The sequence below is a fragment of the Bos taurus genome, chromosome 25, assembly GCF_002263795.3.
Source record: "Bos taurus isolate L1 Dominette 01449 registration number 42190680 breed Hereford chromosome 25, ARS-UCD2.0, whole genome shotgun sequence".
In the NCBI taxonomy this organism is placed as follows: Eukaryota; Metazoa; Chordata; class Mammalia; order Artiodactyla; family Bovidae; genus Bos; species Bos taurus.
In genome coordinates this window covers 36711248-36730442 of record NC_037352.1, presented here as the reverse complement: position 1 = coordinate 36730442, position 19195 = coordinate 36711248, and the positions used below count along the sequence as shown (strand labels likewise).

Sequence of the window (19195 nt, the reverse complement as noted above, 5' to 3'; positions counted from 1 at the left end):
TCTTCAGCCATAAAAAGGAAGGAAATTCTTTCATTTGCAGCAATGTGGCTGGACCTCATGCTAAGTGAGATAAGTCAGACAGAAAGACAAATACTATATGTTGAATCAAAGGAAGAAATCCAAACTCATAGAAAAATGATGTCAGATTTTTGGTTACTAGAGACAGGGTTTGGGAGATAGAATTGGATGATGGTGGTCAAAAGGTACAAATTTCAGTTATTACTTAAATCAATAGTCCTGGTGCAATTTGCTTATAGGTATCCAGTTGTCTGAGCACCACTTACTGAAAAGCCTGTTTTGTCTCCATTGAATGGTCTTGGAAACATTTCCATTATTCAGTTGGCCATAGACACATGGGTTTATTTCTAGACTCAAAATTTTATTCCATGGATATATGTCCATCTTTAGGCCAGTGCCACATTGCCTTGATTAATGTAGCTTTATGGTAAGTCTTAAAATCAGGAAAGGTGAGTCTTATAACTTTATTATTTTTTTCAGTAATATTTTGTCTTCTCTGAGCCCCTTCCAATTTCATATGAATTTATGCTAAGTTAGTCAGTTTATTCAAAGAGCTCAGCTAGAGTTCTGATAGGGAATATCTTCTATCTGTCAACGTGCCATCTTGACAATGTGAATGTTCTGATTCATGATCATGGCATGTTTTTCATTTATTTACATCTTCTTTAATTTAGTTCAACAAGGTTTTGTGGTTTTCAGAGTGTAAATTTTACATCTTTTATTTTATTCCTACTTATTCTATTCTTTTTGATGTTATTGTAAGTGGAGTTATTTTCTTAATGTCACTTTATATTATTTATTGCAATATAGAAATACAATTGATTTTGTGTTGTGATCTTGTATCTTTTTTTTCTTTTTATTTTAGTTGGAGGCTAATTACTTTACAATATCATAGTGGTTTTTGCCTTGATCTTGTATCTTGAAACCCTGCTGAACTTATTTATTTTTTCTAATAGGTTTTTAGTGGTTTTCTTAGGATTCCCTGTATAAAATATCATGTTGTCTGATAGCAGAGGTTTAGTCTTCATTTCCTATATGGATATATTTTATTTAATTTTCTTGACTAATTCTTCTGGTTAGAATGTCAGGTACAGTTTTGGGTAGAAGTGGTGAAAAAGGCTTCCTTGTCTTATTCTTAATCTTAGAGAAAATCATCCAGTTTTTCACTATTAGGTATTAGTGTTAACTATGGGTTTACATAAGTTGTTAAATATGTGCTTTTCATAGATTCCTTTTATCAGGTTGATGAAAGTCCCTTCTGTTTCTGTTTGCTGAGAGTTGTTTTTTTTTTTTTTAATCACAAGCACGTATTGGATTTTTGTTACATGCTTCTTATGCATCTATTAGATAATTGTGTGGTCATTGTTTATTACTCTATTGAAATGGCATATTATACAACCTTGCCTTCCTGGGATAAAGCACACTTATACATGATGTATACATCTTTTTATATGTTAGTAGATTCAGTTTGCTAGTATTTTGTTGAGGATCTGTGTATCCATGGTCATAGATACATTGATCTATAGTTTTTTTCTTCCTCTACTATCTTATTGTTTCTCACACCAGGTTAATACTGATTCTGAAGAGTGACTTTCAGAGTATTCTGTCATCTTCTATTTGTTTGATGAATTAGTGGAAAATTGGCATTAATTCTTTAATTATTTGAGTAGTGTTCAGCATGGAAACCATCTGGACCTGAGCTTTTCATTTTCAAGTTGTGGGTGGTGTCTTGATTATCAAATCAAACTGTATTTCTTATAGGTCTATTCACATTGTTTCTTTCTTTTTGAGTAGTTTCTGTTTAATAATTTTTTACAGTATATTAATTTATTTTAATTGGAAGATAATTACATTACAATATTATGAGGTCTTTTGTCATCCATCAACATGAATCAGTCACAAGTATACATGTGTCTCCCCGTCCTGAAATCCCCTTCTCACCCCTCTCCACACCCTATCCCTCTGGGTTATCCCAGAGCACCAGCTTTGGTGCCCTGCTTCATATATCAAACTTCCACTGGTCATCTATTTTACATATGGTAATGTACATGTTTCAGTGCTATTCTCTCAAATCACCCCACCCTTGCCTTCTCCCACTGAGTCCAAAAGTCTGTTCTTTACATCTGTGTCTCTTTTACTGCCCTGCATGTAGGATTGTCAGTACCTTCTTTCCAAATTCCATATATGTGCATTAATATACAGTATTTTTTTCCTCTTTCTGACTTATTTCACTCTGTATAATAAGCCCCAGGTTCATCCACCTCATTAGAACTGACTCATAAGTGTTCCTTTTTATAGTGAGTAATATTCCATTATGTATATGTACCACAATTTCCATATCTATTCATGTGCTGAGGGACATCTAGGTTGCTTCCATGTCCTAGCTATTGTAAATAGTGCTGCCATGAACACTGGGGTACATGTGTCTCTTTCAGTTCTGGTTTTCTTGGGGTGTATGCCTAGCAGTGGGCTTGCTGGGTCATATGGCAGTTCTATTCCCAGTTTTTTAAGGAATCTCCACACTGTTCTTCATGTGGCTGGGTTGGTTTGCTTTCCCACCAACAGTGTAAGAGAGTTTCCTTTTCTCCAAACCCTCTCCAGCATTTATTGTTTGTAGACTTTTTGATCAGAGAAGGCAGTGGCACCCCACTCCAGTACTCTTGCCTGGAAAATCCCATGGGCGGAGGAGCCTGGTAGGCTGCAGTCCATGGGGTCACTAAAAGTCGGACACGACTGAGCGATTTCACTTTCACTTTTCACTTTCCTGCATTGGAGAAGGAAATGGCAACCCACTCCAGTGTTCTTGCCTGGAGAATCCCAGGGATGGGGGAGCCTGGTGGGCTGCCATCTATGGGGTCGCACAGAGTCGGACACGACTGAAGTGACTTAGCAGCAGAAGTAGCAGCAGACTTTTTGATAATGGCCATTCTGACTCATGTGAGATGATACCTCATTGTGGTTTTGATTTGCAGTTCTCTAATAATGAGTGAGATAGCATATTCAAAAGCACAGACATTACTTTGCCAACAAAAGTCTGTCTAGTCAAGGCTGTGGTTTTTCCAATAGTCATGTATGGATGTGAAAATTGGACTGTGAAGAAAGCTGAGCGCCGAAGACTTGATGCTTTTGAACTGTGGTGTTGGAGAAGACTCTTGAGAGTCCCTTGGACTGCAAGGAGATCCAACCAGTCCATCCTAAAGTCCTGGGTGTTCTTTGGAAGGACTGATGCTAAAGCTGAAACTCCAGTACTTTGGCCACCTCATGCAAAGGTTCGACTTATTGGAAAAGACTCTGATGCTGGGAGGGATTGAGGGCAGTAGGAGAAGGGGACAACAGAGGATGAGATGGCTGGATGGTATCACTGACTCGATGGACATGAGTCTGAATGAACTCCGGGAGTTGGTGATGGACAGGGAGGCCTGGTGTGCTGCAATTCATGGGGTTGCAAAGAGTCAGACATGACTGAGCGACTGAACTGAACTGAATAATGAGTGAAGTTGAACATCTTTTCACGTGTTTATTAGCCATCTTTATGTCTTCTTTGGAGAAATGTCTGTTTAGGTCTTTTGCCCAGTTTTTGACTGGGTTGTTCATTTTTCTGGTATCGAACTATATGAGGAGCTGCTTGTATATTTTGGAGATTAATTCTTTGTCAGTTTCTTCATTTGCTACTATATTCTCCCAGTCTGAGGGCTATCTTTTCACCTTGCTTATGGTTTCCTTCATTGTGGGAAAGCTTTTAAGTCCCATTTGTTTATTTTTGTTTTTATTTCCATTACTCTGGGAGGTCGGTCCTAGAGCATCTTGCTGTGATTTATGTCAGAGAGTGTTCTGCCTTTGTTTTCTTCTTTTTATAGTTTTTGGCCTTTCATCTATTTTGAGTTTATTTTTGTGTATGGTGTTAGAAGATATTCTAATTTCATTCTTTTACACATATTTGACCAGTTTTCCCAGCACAACATTTTGAAGAGACTGTCTTTTCTCTATTGTATATTTTTGCCTCCTTTGTCATAGATAAGGCATCTTTGGTGTGGGGATTTACCTCTGGACTTGCTATTTGTCCCATTGATCTATATTGATTTCTGTCTTTGTGCCATTACCATTCTGTCTTGATGACTGTAGCTTTGTAGTATACTCTTCTCTGGTGGCTTAGACAGTAAAGAATCTGGCTACAATGCAGGAGACCTGGGTTCAATTCCTGCGTTGGAAAGATCCCCTGGAGAAAGAAATGGAAACCTACTCCAGTACTCTTGCCTGGAGGATCCCATGGACAGAGGCACCTGGAGGACTATAGACCATGGGGTCACAAAAAGTCAGACAGGGCTGAGTGACTAACACTGTCACTTTCTTTCAGTATAGTCTGAAGTCAGGAAGATTGATTCCTCCAGTTCCATTCTTTCTCAATATTGCTTTGAAAGCATTCCCTCTAAAATCAGGAGCAAGACAAGGGTTCCCACTCTCACCACTACTATTCAACATAGTTTTGGAAGTTCTAGCCACAGCAATCAGAGATGAAAAGAAATAAAAGGAGTCCAGACTGAAAAGAATAAGTTAAACTCACAGTGTTTACAGATAACATCATCCTCTACATAGAAAACCCTAAAGATGCCATGAGAAAATTACTAGAGCTAATCAATGAATATAGTAAAGTTGCAGGATATAAAATTAATACACAGAAATCCCTTGCATTCCTATATAATAACAATGAAAAATCAGAAGGAGAAATTAAGGAAATAATGCCATTCATCATTGCACCAAAAAGAATAAAATAGTTAGGAACAAATTTACCTAAAGAAACAAAAGACCTCTATACAGGAAACTATAAAACACTGATGAAAGAAATCAGAGATAACACAAATAGATGGAGAAATATACCGTGTTCTTGGATTCAAAGAATCAATATAATGAAAATGAGTATACTACCCAAAGCAATCTATAGATTCAATGCAATCCCTATCAAACTACCAACGATATTTTTCACAGAACTAAAACAAATAATTTCACAATTTGTATGGAAACATAAAAGACCCTGAATAGCCAAAGCAGTCTTGAGAAAGAAGAATGAAGCTGGAGGAATCAACCTTCCTGTTTAATAATTTTTAATAGAAAAATTCAGATTGTCTCTTTCTTTTTGAGTTAGCTTCTGTACTTCATGTCTTTTAAGGAATTTGTCCACTTTGTCTAAGTTATCTAATTTATTGGTGAACCTTGTTCCTGGTATTCTTTTAATGTCAACAGTAATCACTCCTCTTTCATTGGGATGCTACATATTTGAGCTCTCTCTCTCTCTCTCTCTTTTTGGTCTATCTAGCTTCAAAGTGCTTCCCTGATAGCTCAGTTGGTAAAGAATCCACTTACAATGAAGGAGATCCCGAGTCAATTCCTGCATTGGGAAGATCTGCTGGAGAAGGAATAGGCTACCCACTCCTGTATTCTTGGGCTTCCCTTGTGGCTCAACTGGTAAATAATCCACCCGCAGTGCAGGAGACCTGGGATCGATCCCTGGGTTGGGAAGATCCCCTGGAGAAGGGGAAGATACCCAGTCCAGTATTCTGGCCTGGAGAATTCCATGAACTGTATAGTCCATGGGATCAAAAAGAGTTAGACAAAACTGAGTGACTTTCACTTTACTAGCTTAAAAGTTCTTTTCAAAGAATTAGCTTTTGGTTTTATTGATTTTCTCGATTGTTTTTATTCTATTTCATTAGTTTCTGCTCTTGTCTTTATTAATTTCTTCTTCTAGATTTAGGTTGAGTTTGCTCTTCTTTTTTCATTGAGTTAGGGTGGAAAGTTAGGTTCATGCCTTGAGGTATTTGTTCTTTTTAAAAGTAGATATTTATAGCCTTAAACTTTTCCATGAGCACTGTTTTTTCTATATCCCATTCGTTTTGGTAAGTAATAGTTTCATTTTTATTTATTTCAAAGTAATTCCTGGTCGTATATTTGATATAGTATACAGATCATTGTTTATTTAGGAGTGTATTGTTTAATTTCCATGTATTTGTGAATTTCCCAATTTTGGTTATTGATTTTTAATTTAATTCCATTGTAGTTAAAAGATATATACTGTTTTATTTCTATCTTGAATGGTTTTTTGCAGAAAATGGTTAATTAGAGTAGCATACTATAGTGTGATTTATCCAAAGAAATCCGAATCCAATAGATAAAAAACTAGGAAGTTAAGGAATATAATCCTGTTTTGTTTTTTTTTTAATCATTCCAAAAGGCCAAAACGACCACTGATTTCACTACTATAGTGACGGCCCCTATAAGTGGACTTGGCCTTGCTCAGTCATTGACTTGGAGGTCTGAGCAAAGGTCGTACAGGGAGTGATTCTGGTTGAGAAACCTGGTATCTTTCTCTGATAGATAGAGCAAATTATACTTGCTGTGTAAATTTTGAATTTTCACTGTGCTTTTCTGTTATCTCTTCTCTATAGTACTCTTTCCATTCCTTGTCCCAATCTTTGAAGTATTAAATATCACCATGTTTCCAAAAAGTGCTGTGAATTTTTTGGCAAAATCTGTAAAAAGAATAAAAGAAAGTCGCCTCAAAGATAATCAAAAGGTAAAATCTGGTGGTGGTTACATGAGGGTGTTCACGTTTTGAAAATTTGTTAACCTGTACACATATGATTTGTGAACTTCTCTGTATTTTTTAAAAGATATGTTGAGAAGTATAGATTTTAGAACTGGGGGATTATTAATATATCATTGTGAAGGGATGAGAAAGGTGGAGATTGGGGAAGAAATAAGAAAATGGGCCAGAGAGTGATGTTTTAATAGTAGGCATGCACATTAGTATGTCATTGCATAAATATTGTTGAGATGAAAGCTTTACCACTTCCATTCAATAAACTGTTAAAGGATAAGAATTACTGTTTAAAAATGATTTTACTGATATTATAGATGCCCGAGATGTTATACTGGTAAAGAATCACTTTGATTCCAAGACTCTTATATTATAGATTGTGTAGTGAAAAGCCCCATCAGGCAGCTGGTGGAGTGAATTCTGTGTTAAATTGGAGCTGTCTCCTAGTCTGGCATGGGCAGGAGTCTTCTCTGGGCCATGAGGCTGCAAGCTGGTTAACCCACCTTTACCTTCATGAAGCCTGGAGGCCAGCACAAGCATGTCTGCAGGTCAGGGGGACTGAGGGTTTTGTACCCAGGATGCCACTGAAGACTGTATAGAGTTCTGAAAGGGTCAAGGCCTTGAAGATGCTTCTATACAAGTTGCCAAAGTACTTTGCAAATGTGAGGGGATTAATTTGTGTGGTAATTCATTAAGAATTAAAATTGGAAGGAAAAAAAGGATCGAAGTCATGGATTTTCTCCTGAGCAAACAGGTGTGACAGGAGAGACAGCAGGCAACTCTTTGGCAAAGAAGCTGTTTCAAAAGCCAGAGAAACCAAAGATCAGAGAGAGTGAGGACCAGAAAGCAGTTGACATAATGGCAGGTTTCTCTCTGGGAAACGTCATGTTCTCCAAGGTCTGTAGGTGAATGTTAGTTCACTGAGGACTCAGGCAATACTAGTCAGACTTCTGCTCTATAAGGGGCCATACTCTCAGGAAAGAGGTTAAATACTGCACTCCTGATTTGTCTATGACTTCACAAGTAACTTTCTTTCATAGAAATTTTTTTTCTGCTTACAGCCACGTGTGGATTTTCTTCAGCTGATGATTAACTCCCAGAATTCCAAAGAAACAGACAATCATAAAGGTAACCAAGGAGAGCTTCAGAGGGGCCACAGTGGGGAGATGCAGAGGTAGGGGGCAGTTCTGAAAATGAGCAGAAAGTTTTCTAGGTAGATGAGAATTTCTGCCAAATTGAAGAAAGACACTTGTGCAGAAAGAGTAGACTGTGGTACTTCCTGGGAGTTTGCAGGCACAACTTTGTTCAGAGCTCGAAGGACAAGGATAACAAGGAAGTCATGCCCAGAAGCCAGTTATGATGTGGATTACTTACAGCTGAACCTCTGGGGAGCTTGGTTCCAATATCAGTTCTCAGGATCCTCCAGACCCACCAAGTCAGAACCTCTGCCTGGAAATTTGCATCAAGGCTTCATCCCTTCATTCATCAGGGGGCACATTGCCCCATTGTTGGTGACCTCCAGTTGGAACACTTTTTAACTTGTGTTCACCAGCTTACTCTACTGTAAAGTGTATTTTTCCCCCCTTTGTTATTAACACATAACTTCTGGGAGAAGCCTTAAATATTCTGTTCCTCCTCAAATTGTCACCCACTGGTTTTATCATTCATGGATAGTTTTTGACTGAAACCGTTGTTACTATGATGATTACAACATGATGCCTTTCTTTTTTTTTTTTCCTAAACCTGAGGCAGACTTTTTTAAAATTTAAATTTATTTATTTTAGTTGGAGGCTAATTACTTTACAATATTGTATTGGTTTTGCCATACATCAACACATGATGCCTTTCAAAACCCATCATTCTTCTGTGTTTATGAGCTGACATTCTTTCATAGGGAGAGCTCTCCATTCTCCCCCAATCATTTATTTATTTATATCAGTATAATCTCATGTATAACTAACTTACTCTCTCACATCACTCTTCAATTTAATTTTCAAATTGTCAGGTTTGTCTACTGGAGCCCTTTCAAGTGGGCTCCTATATATATTTTACTTTTTTTCTCCTTAGACATTTCTTTCAATAGTCTATTTTTTAGCAGAAATTAAAAAAGCATAATTGAGTGAAGAATAGTTTACCAAAATACATTTTGCCCCCACCTACATATAGCCTTCCTCAATATCAGAAGTCCATACTGGAGTGATACACTTGTTATAATCAATGAACCTCCACTGATACAGTATTATCACCCAAAGACAATAGTTCCCACCTGGGTTCAATCTTGATATTGTACATTCTATGGCTTTTGATAAATGTATAATGATGTGTGTCCACCACTGTGGTACACAAAGTATCCTGTGTCCTTTTCATTTATCATTTTCCAAGAACCTCACTTCCTAATGCAAGGCATTCCAGCTTTCTCTTCTATTTCCCCTGGAATAAGCCATTTCTCTAAGAAGTTCTGCTTCCATTTAGTGAAAAATGGTATTTAGAACCCAAAATTTGGGTTCTAGGAATGCTCATTGCTTCTAGGGTTTCTTTGCTTCCAGATCCTCTCAGTGGACAACTGTCAGAACATCAAATATTTTTACACTTATGTTAAATAAAAAAAGATTTCTGTATCTACCACAAATCACTGATATAAACATGCTCTCTCTCTCAAACAAAAAGACCCTGGTGTGTTTTAATTCTATGACATGAATACTCCTATAGGATTAATCTGAAGCTACAAATGGATTGATAACCATCTCACAAAATAATGAATTTTGTAAAATTGGGTCTTGAAAGCAGGGATAAACTGCATCCCATTCTCAATATGTCTATACCTGTTTATATACATACTTATATCTATCTTGGAGAAGGCAATGGCAACCCACTCCAGCACTCTTGCCTGGAAAATCCCATGGACGGAGGAGCCTGGTAGGCTGCAGTCCATGCGGTCACGAAGAGTCAGACACGACTGAGCGACTTCACTTTCACTTTTCACTTTCATGCATTGGAGAAGGAAATGGCAACCCGCTCCAGTGTTCTTGCCTGGAGAATCCCAGGGACGTTGGAGCCTGGTGGGCTGCCGTCTATGGGGTCGCGCTTGGTTGGACATGACTGAAGCAACTTAGCAGCAATAGCAGTAGCATATCTATCTATCTATTATTATCATCTAATATTTTTCTAAGTACATGATTCAATACAACTTTCTCTGATGAAGGAAATATTCTGTATCTGCTCTGTTCAATATAGTAATCACTAGGCATAAATGTCTGTTGAGGACTTGACATGTGACTAGTGCCACTGAAACCTGAATACTAAATTGTATTTAATTTTAATCAATTAAAATTTGAAGAATCATATATTAGCACAACTCTAAACTTTGAGTATTATGCAGTTTATGCTAACTGGAGAAAGAATTTGATGGTTGAATTTATTGACAATAGCATCACAGATATCATCACTAGGGAATTAGAACTTCATAGATCTTTATTGCACTCATTTTATATTGCTTTTTTTTGCTAATCGCTTGTTTGGGGCAGGTACTATGTTGAGTTGAGTGCTCTAAGTAACAAAGATCCTACTTCAGTCCCATCAAATAGCTGAGAGCCTGAGCATGTTTGGTCTCTCAGGAGAAAATAAAAATGGAGACTGGTGTATAATCACAGGACTGTTTGATAAGAATAAAGAAGAGCAGAAAGAGGAGGTGTATACTGAAAGGATGACCTTCAGGCCAGACTTGAATCAGCATTGCTAATTGTACTCCCTGGACCTAATTTTTCTATATTTCACGCTGGCCTAAGTCCTTATGTGCACACATTCTTTCTTCTGCTATTTTAATGTCACTGATTAGACTAGGATCATCACAACTCTTCAAGTTTTTTATTGATTTCTGCAGCTTCTATACATATCTCGATCCTCCCCTTGAAGACTTTATGTCCCAGGTCTTGTATTACCTGGTGCCTCTCAAGGGCATAATCCATGCTTCTCAGGCTACATTGTGCACATACATCTCCACATCTCATGAAAGTTCATGTGGGTTGTTTCCATAGTTCAGGGTTTTTGGGATTTGAGACACTGAATTTGTATTAGGCTTCTAGATCCTGCTCATGCTGCTGGTCCATGGACCACTCTTTGAGTAGCAAGAGTTTAACTGTAGCCCAATATTGTACTCTTATGTTCCTGGAAACAAGTTTTGATAAAATATAATTTAATTTCCCCTACCATATAGCCTTAGTACTGTAAATCTCTCAAAAAAAACAAAATCAAACTATACCTTAAGTGGAATAATTTAAAATATTCTAGAAGGGAATGCTACTCCATTTTACTTGGATCTAAAGTTCTTTTACAGTTCTCTAAGGGACACATTGATAACACTGTAGATTTTAGACACAAATGCCATCTCTTGAAATTACCCAGCTGTGTTGGTGGGGCTATGGTATTGCCAGGAACAGAGGGCCAAGAATAGTATAGACCTGGGAAAAACTCAATTAAAACAGTTCTTGGCTTTTTCTTGGCTCTGTGAGGCAGACACAGAGTGGAAATCGATCTCATTTTGATTCTGAATTACTTTTCCATGATTCCCCTAGGGCTTTGGGAATTACACTGGAATGTCTCATCATCTAAACTGTGATTTTTACATTGCCATGCTTTACCTAAAATATCTTGACTTTCTTTTTAGCTCTCTCTGACCAAGAACTCATGGCCCAAAGTGTTATCTTTATTTTTGCTGGCTATGAGACCACTAGCAATACTCTTTCCTTCCTTTTGTATATTTTGGCCACTCACCCTGATGTCCAGCAGAAGCTGCAGGAGGAAATTGATGTGACTTTCCCCAATAAGGTGAGTGATGATACCTGGAGAGAGAGGGAGAAGGTGAAGCCTTAGCATGATTGTCTTCTCTCTACTTCTTACAAGGTTTTTGCCCAAAGCATAAGCATCAAATCATTTACTTCCATTCCCAGATGGTGCAGTGGAGAAGAATCCAATCCTCCTGCCAGTGCAGGAGATGCAGGTTCAATAGGTGCGTTGGGAAGATCCCCTGGAGTAGGAAATGGCAGCCCACTCCAGTATTCTTGCCTGGGAAATCCATGGACAGAGGAGCCTGGTAGGCTACAGTTCATGGGATTGCAAAGAGTTGGAGAAGACTAAGCAGTTGAGCACTGCACATTTAGGAAGGATGTATAGCATACAAAACAAAGGAAGAAAACTTAAGTACTTCCTGCTACTCACAGCAATGTAAGTATTTTGAAAAAAGTGCTGGTCCAGCGGTATCAGTTATCAGAATAATCCCAACTAAATTCACTGAACTTCAGTGGCATCACTTATTACTCTGGTGTCTGCATTTGTTTTTGTTCAGTTGCTAAGTCATTTTGGACTCTTTGTGACTCCATGGACTGCAGCACACCAGGCCTCCCTGTCCGTCACTATCTCCTAGAGTCTGCCCAAGTTTATGGTGTCTGCACAGTTACCTATTGATGTTGGCTGGATTTGCTGTGGTCTGTGCATTGGCTGATCTTGGCTGCCCTTAGCTAAGTGTTTGGACTGACTCAACTCCACACATGCTCCTCACATGTCTCAATCTCCACATGTCTGCTTCTCAAGGCAGTTGTAGATGTCATGAGCAAGAGGCCTAATCCCATGGATGACTTTCACAACTCTGCTAGCATTACACTTAGTGAATATTCCACTGGTCAGGTTGAGCCACCTGACCAACCTGAGTCAGAATGGGAGGGCATCGCAGAGTTAGTGGCGAAGGGAATGGACAGAGGAAATGGTGGAGAATTGGGACCATTCATTTAGTCTACTGCCTGCTGTAAACTTTAGACTAGGTGAAGCCCGGTGTACAAGAAAGGATATATGGTAAGAAACAGAGGACATGAGTATGAGACCTGACTGGTTTTGGACAAGTCTTATGACCTTTCAAATCCTAGGTCCTTCAAATACTTTGTAGGGCCTGCATAAATTAGAGATGATATTTCTTCTCTGGTAAACCCCATATTGGGATTCTCTTGATAACAAGAAGATTGAATGGTCACTAACTGAGGTTACCTAAGGCATTACATTCTCTCCTTTTTATAAGAATACTTACAGTAACACTACTACTGGCTAATATGTACTTCTTACTATATATGTCTGTTCTAAATACTTTCTATTTATGAATGCATTTAGTTTTTGAGAAATTATTAGTCAGGAGAGGTAGGTTATTCCTCAGTAACGGACGAGCCCTGAAATCTCAGGGGCTTTTATAGTAGAGGTTTACTTCAATCTATGTCTACAGATTCAACATGGATTGTTAGTGGAGGATGGAGCGGACAGCTCTGCTTCACAGAGTCACTCAGGAAAACCGACTCAGAGCTTCCACCATCTTGTAGCTGCCTTATCTGGAACATGAGACCTTCTTGTCATCTGTGGAATATGGAACTCGAGAGTTGCTTTCCAGGGTTCAAATGATTTGTCTCTGAACTGACATAATCATCTCACAGCCTGTTGGCTGATTTGGCCTTAACTTCAAGTGGGATGGGGAAAATGGGGCTGACATGGATGCTGGGTGAGCAGTGAGTGTCTCTGCCACACAATCCTATGGAGGGTCAGCTCCATCTGTCTCCATGTAACATATGAGAAACCTGAGCTACAGGGAGATGAAATACTTCCAGACACTAGTCGTGTATGTGGTGGTGATCTAGTCAAGCTGTGATCCAGGGTGTTGGCTCCTGAGGCACTCTTACCCTCTACAAGGTTGCTCCTTAAATATAACCCCACTTGACAGCCATGTATCACCCCCAGTTCAGTTCAGTTCAGTCGCTCAGTCGTGTCCGACTCTTTACGACCCCATGAGTCGCAGCACGCCAGGCCTCCCTGTCCATCACCAACTCCCAGAGTTCACTCAGACTCACATCCATCGAGTCAGTGATGCCATCCAGCCATCTCATCCTCTGTCGTCCCCTTCTCCTCCTGCCCCCAATCCCTCCCCGCATCAAAGTCTTTTCCAATGAGTCAACTCTTCGCATGAGGTGGCCAAAGTACTGGACTTTCAGCTTTAGCATCATTCCTTCCAAAGAAATCCCAGGGCTGATCTCCTTCAGAATGGACTGGTTGGATCTCCTTGTAGTCCAAGGGACTCTCAAGAGTCTTCTCCAACACCACAGTTCAAAAGCATCAATTCTTCGACACTCAGCCTTCTTCACAATCCAACTCTCACATCCATATGTGACCACAGGAAAAACCATAGCCTTGACTAGATGGACCTTTGTTGGCAAAGTAATGTCTCTGCTTTTGACTATGCCATCTAGGTTGGTCATAACTTTCCTTCCAAGGAGTAAGTGTCTTTTAATTTCATGGCTGCAGTCTCACCCCCAGTGGTCTCAAATCTCAGCCAAAACTGGAGTTCTTTGTGGTGTGAGGAGAGCTGGCCCCTGGGGCTGGAGTGGCTTGTTTAGACCTTCAGACCTTAGGGTCACACCCACAGGGACAACAGGAGACCCTTCTAGCAGCAGAGGGTGGGGTTCTGATCCTCTTGTAACTTCCCTGCATCTGAAATTGTATTCTCATTCATTTGCGGATTTGGTTTAGAAAGGAACTCATTTCTCCCCAAGTTATTTATAGAGTTTTCATATATTATTTCTGGACTGTACATGTATAATAAAGAGAATGAGCAGTCAACAGTATTCATCTAAGAACCTTCATGTTGAATAGGGTATTTGCTCTGTTACACGTCTTTCCTTTGAACAGATGTATGGCCTCATTTCAAAAAGAAATGGTGACTTGGCCTTTTTCACTTAAAAGTAAGGGTCCTAGTCTGTTGGTCATGTTTGTTCTCATGAGAGAGAAAATACGTTCCCTGATCACCTCTGGTGTTTCACAGTTTAGATGATTGTCCCCATTTTCTTCTTTTGTTATAACTACTGTACAGTCAATGGGCATTGAGAGCTCAAAGGACATGATAGTAATGTCCATAAATACTAAGGTCCTTTACCAATTTAAATTATTCCCCAGAGCTCCTAACATTTCAATAGGACTATATAGATGGCGTTGAAGGGTGATCCAAATTCTTAATTTATCAAAATCTGTATTTCTCTTCCCAGGCCCCTCCGACCTATGATGTCCTGGCACAGATGGAGTATCTTGACATGGTGGTGAATGAGACTCTCAGAATGTTCCCAATTACTGTTAGACTTGATAGGCTCTGTAAGAAGGATGTGAAAATCCATGGAGTGTCCATTCCCAAAGGGACAACAGTGACGGTGCCAATCTCTGTGCTTCACAGAGACCCACAGCTCTGGCCAGAGCCTGAGGAGTTCCGTCCTGAAAGGTACAAGAGCCCAGGGAAGGGGACCCTCCTGATCCAGTTGCTCAGAGCGTATTCTGATGACTCTCATTATGGGTGACAAATATGTGACTATACAATCATTTTATTTTACATCTTTTTATTGTTAAATGTATTTCCTATTCCAAGAATGATATTATTTGATTAAAAGCTTTACCAACCATAAACAAAAAAAAAAAAAAAGAAAGAAAAATTTAGTTGTTCATTTCTAAAACATTAAGCTTTGTTGTTTAGTCACTAAGTCATTTCCGACTCTTTGTGACCTCATGAACTGTAGCCCACCAGTCTCCTCTGTCCATAGGATTTTCCAGGCAAGGAGACTGGAGTGGGTTGCTATTTTCTTCTCCAGGGGATATTCCCAACCCGGGGATCGAACCCACATCTCCTGCATTGGCAGGTGGATACTTGATCACTGAGCCACCAGGGAAGCCCAATACCTTAAGATAGGCCTCATTAATAGTGCAATGTAAGTCCTGAGGACATTTTTCTATGCATATACAGATTGTTAAAGCTTAGAATGGCATTACATATAGTGTGATTTTTTTCAGTTGCTTACTATATGTAACAGTAAACTATAAATGGCATTCTGTGTTTTTAATATATATATATATATATATATATATAATTGTTGCATCTGCTATAATTTATTTAACAGCTATATTATTTTAGGTGTATTGGTTTTTTTCCTTAAGTCTTTCTGTCTGTTCTCCTTAGCTCTTTGAATTCGTCACTAACGTTCCCACATTTCCATTTCTTTAAACACTGGCTGCTGTTTCCTCCATTATTATTGTGGGATGTAGGCTGAGGACCTAGCAGTCTCATCCCAGGTGGTTCCAGCAGCCTCAGTGAGGATGGAGGAGACACAGGTGGCCTGGTTCTGTCTGTGGCTGTAGACCTGGGCCAGCTCCCTTTTGCCTCCATGTTTTTTGACCTTCCAAAGAGAAGTCCTCTGCTCTCTAGACATCTAGACACCCCAGTTGGAGAGGTTAAGCATTGTCTTCTGGGAATTCAGAACCAGGTTCTGCTTTGGGCACAGATGGGATTCTGGAAATAATTGATGCTCTCCCTATATGGTGAACAAAATTTGGATTGAACATTTTAGGGCACTATCTGGGATCTAGACTTTTATGAGCTCCTGACTATAAGCTCCCTGGTGGCAGGGACTGTGTCTCGTTCACCTTTTTGCCCCTAGTACTAGCATAACCTGTACACGTAGCATTGTTGAAAGAAGAGTCAGAGTCCACCAAGTCCTCTGTTCTGGACCGGGGAAACTCTGTGTCACCCTCAAGCTCAGCAACTTCAGCTTCCCCTCCTGCAGCGTCAGGAACATAAAACCAGAGACCACTCACTGTACTTCCCTTTGATTCACTCAGCCCTCAAGCAGAGAGTTAGTGCTCACCTGTGTGTGTCAGGGTCTGGGCCAGCCGATTATAGAGTTTTTGACATATACACAGTACAGTTTATAGTTACAGGTTATATGAATCATTTTTAATGTATCAGTATGTGTCCATTCCCTGCTCAACAGCCTTTGACCCAGGTCTGCAGCACTCAGATGCTGCCCTTTGACTAATTTCCCATGTAGCTACAGTGACATTATCTGTATTCTTCCAGAATATTTTCCATAATAGGACTGTTTATAATATACACAACCGTAATGCCATTATCACTTCTCCAAATCCAAATTTGAGGAGTCAAATTTGAATAAAGCAGAGATCTAGCCATCATGGACTTTATCAGTTTGTGGAACAGATAGACAAAAAAATCAGTGATTGAACCAGAGTATAGTAGAGTCATATGCCCTCATGAATCTACTGACCTCAGCAACCTCTGAGTGTGGGAGAAAGAGACGTATCCACACAAGAGGAAGCCAAGGGAAAACAAAATAGAAAACTAACAACTTAAATATTCAAAGATGTTTCTACTGCTTCCTTCATCTCTGAGCACATGACCAATGTAAGTGTTCATGGAGGCAGGAACCCACTCTTCCTGCAATCAGTCTCATTTCCTAACTGCCTTTCAGAGCATGAGCATCTCACCACCCTGAATGTAAATTTCATATTTAAAGATACATTTTCTTTAAACAGCCTTCATCTTATTTTCTCACCCAGACTGAAACCTCCTGTAGGATCCAGGGAATGGGAGTCTCTCCCTTATGCTACTGGTTGAGGGTTTAAGTTAAAACTTCAGACCTGAAGCTTCTGTGATTTTTCTGTTTCATTCACTTGTTTCATCTACTGTTGTGGATTCAGGTTCAGTAAGAAGAACAAGGACACCATAAGTCCTTATGTATACCTGCCTTTTGGAACTGGACCCCGAAATTGCATTGGCATGAGGTTTGCCATCATGAATATGAAACTTGCTGTTGTCAGAGTCCTGCAGAACTTCTCCTTCAAATCTTGTAAAGAAACACAGGTTAGCAGTTAACTATCTGCATAAATAATGTTTTATTGGGAATTTTTTAACCAAGATGTATTTCTCTGTGTCTATAAGATTGTATCTATAAGACTTATCCCTGGAGGGCTAAGTCTGTGGCTTCATAAAGACCCAACTATAAAGGTCATCTAGAGTCAAGGCGTTAGCACGACATGATTACACAAAGTCAGTGAACTTGAGCAACTTATAAAATTTGGTTTCATGTTCACTAGAAGGAAGGAAAATGTTGTACAAAGTCGTGAGAGCAGTGATGACCATGTCATGACTTTTCAGTGATGCCCTTCTCCACGGGAACTTACAGAAACTCTCCTGACAGTGATTCTCAGCCACTATTTGTATAAAGAAATTACTGGGGAGCATTATCCCGATGCTGAGGTCACCTCAGACTCTCTAAAATAATTCCCCCATAGTGTGGTGTCGAGAGCACCCCCACTGATCCTCCTGTGCAGCCACAGTGATCCCTGAGTGAAAGCATTTCTGCTGGATGGGAAGGGCTCCCACAGCCCCTCACCTGCCAGGAATCCTGCTGCCATCTAGCTGGGCTCCCTTTACATTCTCAGAATGACTGTGTGTCCTTCCTGTCTACCCTTCCTGTCCTGTCCTTCCTGTCTACAGTCCATTCTCCCCCATAGAGTTCCAGTTCAGTCCCGAGCCCCTCCATGCAGCCTCCCCATCCAGGCCAGAGCCCACTCTCCCCTCTGCTGTGTTTACAGGTACCACAGGCTGGCATCAGTGGTCCTACCACCTAACAATACTTTGTCCCTGAACCAGCCAGTTTGATTCTTGTTTCCTTTGTACTTAAGAAGGTCTTTAACTCTGTCCCCTCATTTTATTCCTTCCATAAACTCCCAGTGGTGCCTTGACCTCATCGGGCAAATGTTTAAGGAGTGACTTGCAGTTGATTAGAGCTCTTGGACACAAATACGGAACAATTTGAACTTTAAAAATTTAACAGATGTCATCTGTGTGCTTGCTTGTTTTGTGTGTGTCTGTGTGTCTATCTGCAGGGAAAATGCTTACCATTTGAAAAAAAACAATTTGTTGCAGTTATAGAAAGACCTGGAATCACTCTCTGAGGAGCACACAGAACAGTTGGCATTGATTCATCTCAAGCATGGCCCTAAAATAAGGCTTATTTCTAGGAGTCATGCATTTAGTAAGCAGCTGCTCCCTTTGAGTAGCTTTCTCAGGGAAGAGGAGGATAGAGATGTTTCCATTTTACTTGCAGGCATCTGTGTGGGCGTCCTGTAAGTGTGCACACACAGCGGACTCAGCCCTGAGAGAAAGGGGGCCTCGGGCACGCCTGGGAAGGGCAGATGCCGCTGCAAGCTCCACCCAGTACCCCATGGGCTGGGGCTTCTCCCTCCACAGCTCCTTGCTTGTCCTTCAGTCAACTGAGGTTAGAAGGTCACTCTGTTGGTTCCCCCAACCCAGAAGGAGTGACTGGGTGAGAAAGGGGCTAAAAATCTCAGACAAACCACTGTAGGTCTTCAGAAGTTCACCATTTGCCCTGCACTTGGAACCAGGGCATGTTTAAAAAAACAGGCAAAATGCTTCATATAGGCATAGTGTTCAAATAATATTTTGTGCAAGAATGATGGGTGAATGCTTTCACTATCCAGTCTTGACAGAACTTACAGAATAAGTACAGAGAATCAAAGATAAAGAAAAGAAACTGGATGCAAGTGATCGAAAGGTACAAACTTCTGGTTATAGATAAATAAGTATTAGAACTATTGTGTAAAACATGATGATTATAGTTGACATTTTTATATAGTAGAAGAGAGTAGATCCTAAGAATTCTCATGAGAGGAAAACAGTATTTTTTCTTTTTCTATCTCTTA

The 19195-nt window shown here is 39.8% G+C and overlaps 1 protein-coding gene across 2 annotated transcripts in view; it reads left to right on the top strand.

Moving 5' to 3' along the window:
* Positions 1–19195, top strand: part of CYP3A24 (cytochrome P450 family 3 subfamily A member 24) — a 79006-nt gene that overhangs the window by 57941 nt on the left and 1870 nt on the right. For both annotated transcript variants that reach the window (XM_059881703.1, XM_024985097.2), the window contains exons 8-12: positions 6459–6586; positions 7672–7738; positions 11274–11434; positions 14677–14903; positions 17168–17330. In XM_059881703.1, coding sequence (XP_059737686.1) covers positions 6459–6586; positions 7672–7738; positions 11274–11434; positions 14677–14903; positions 17168–17330 — 746 coding nt within the window. The remainder of the gene's footprint in view (positions 1–6458; positions 6587–7671; positions 7739–11273; positions 11435–14676; positions 14904–17167; positions 17331–19195) is intronic.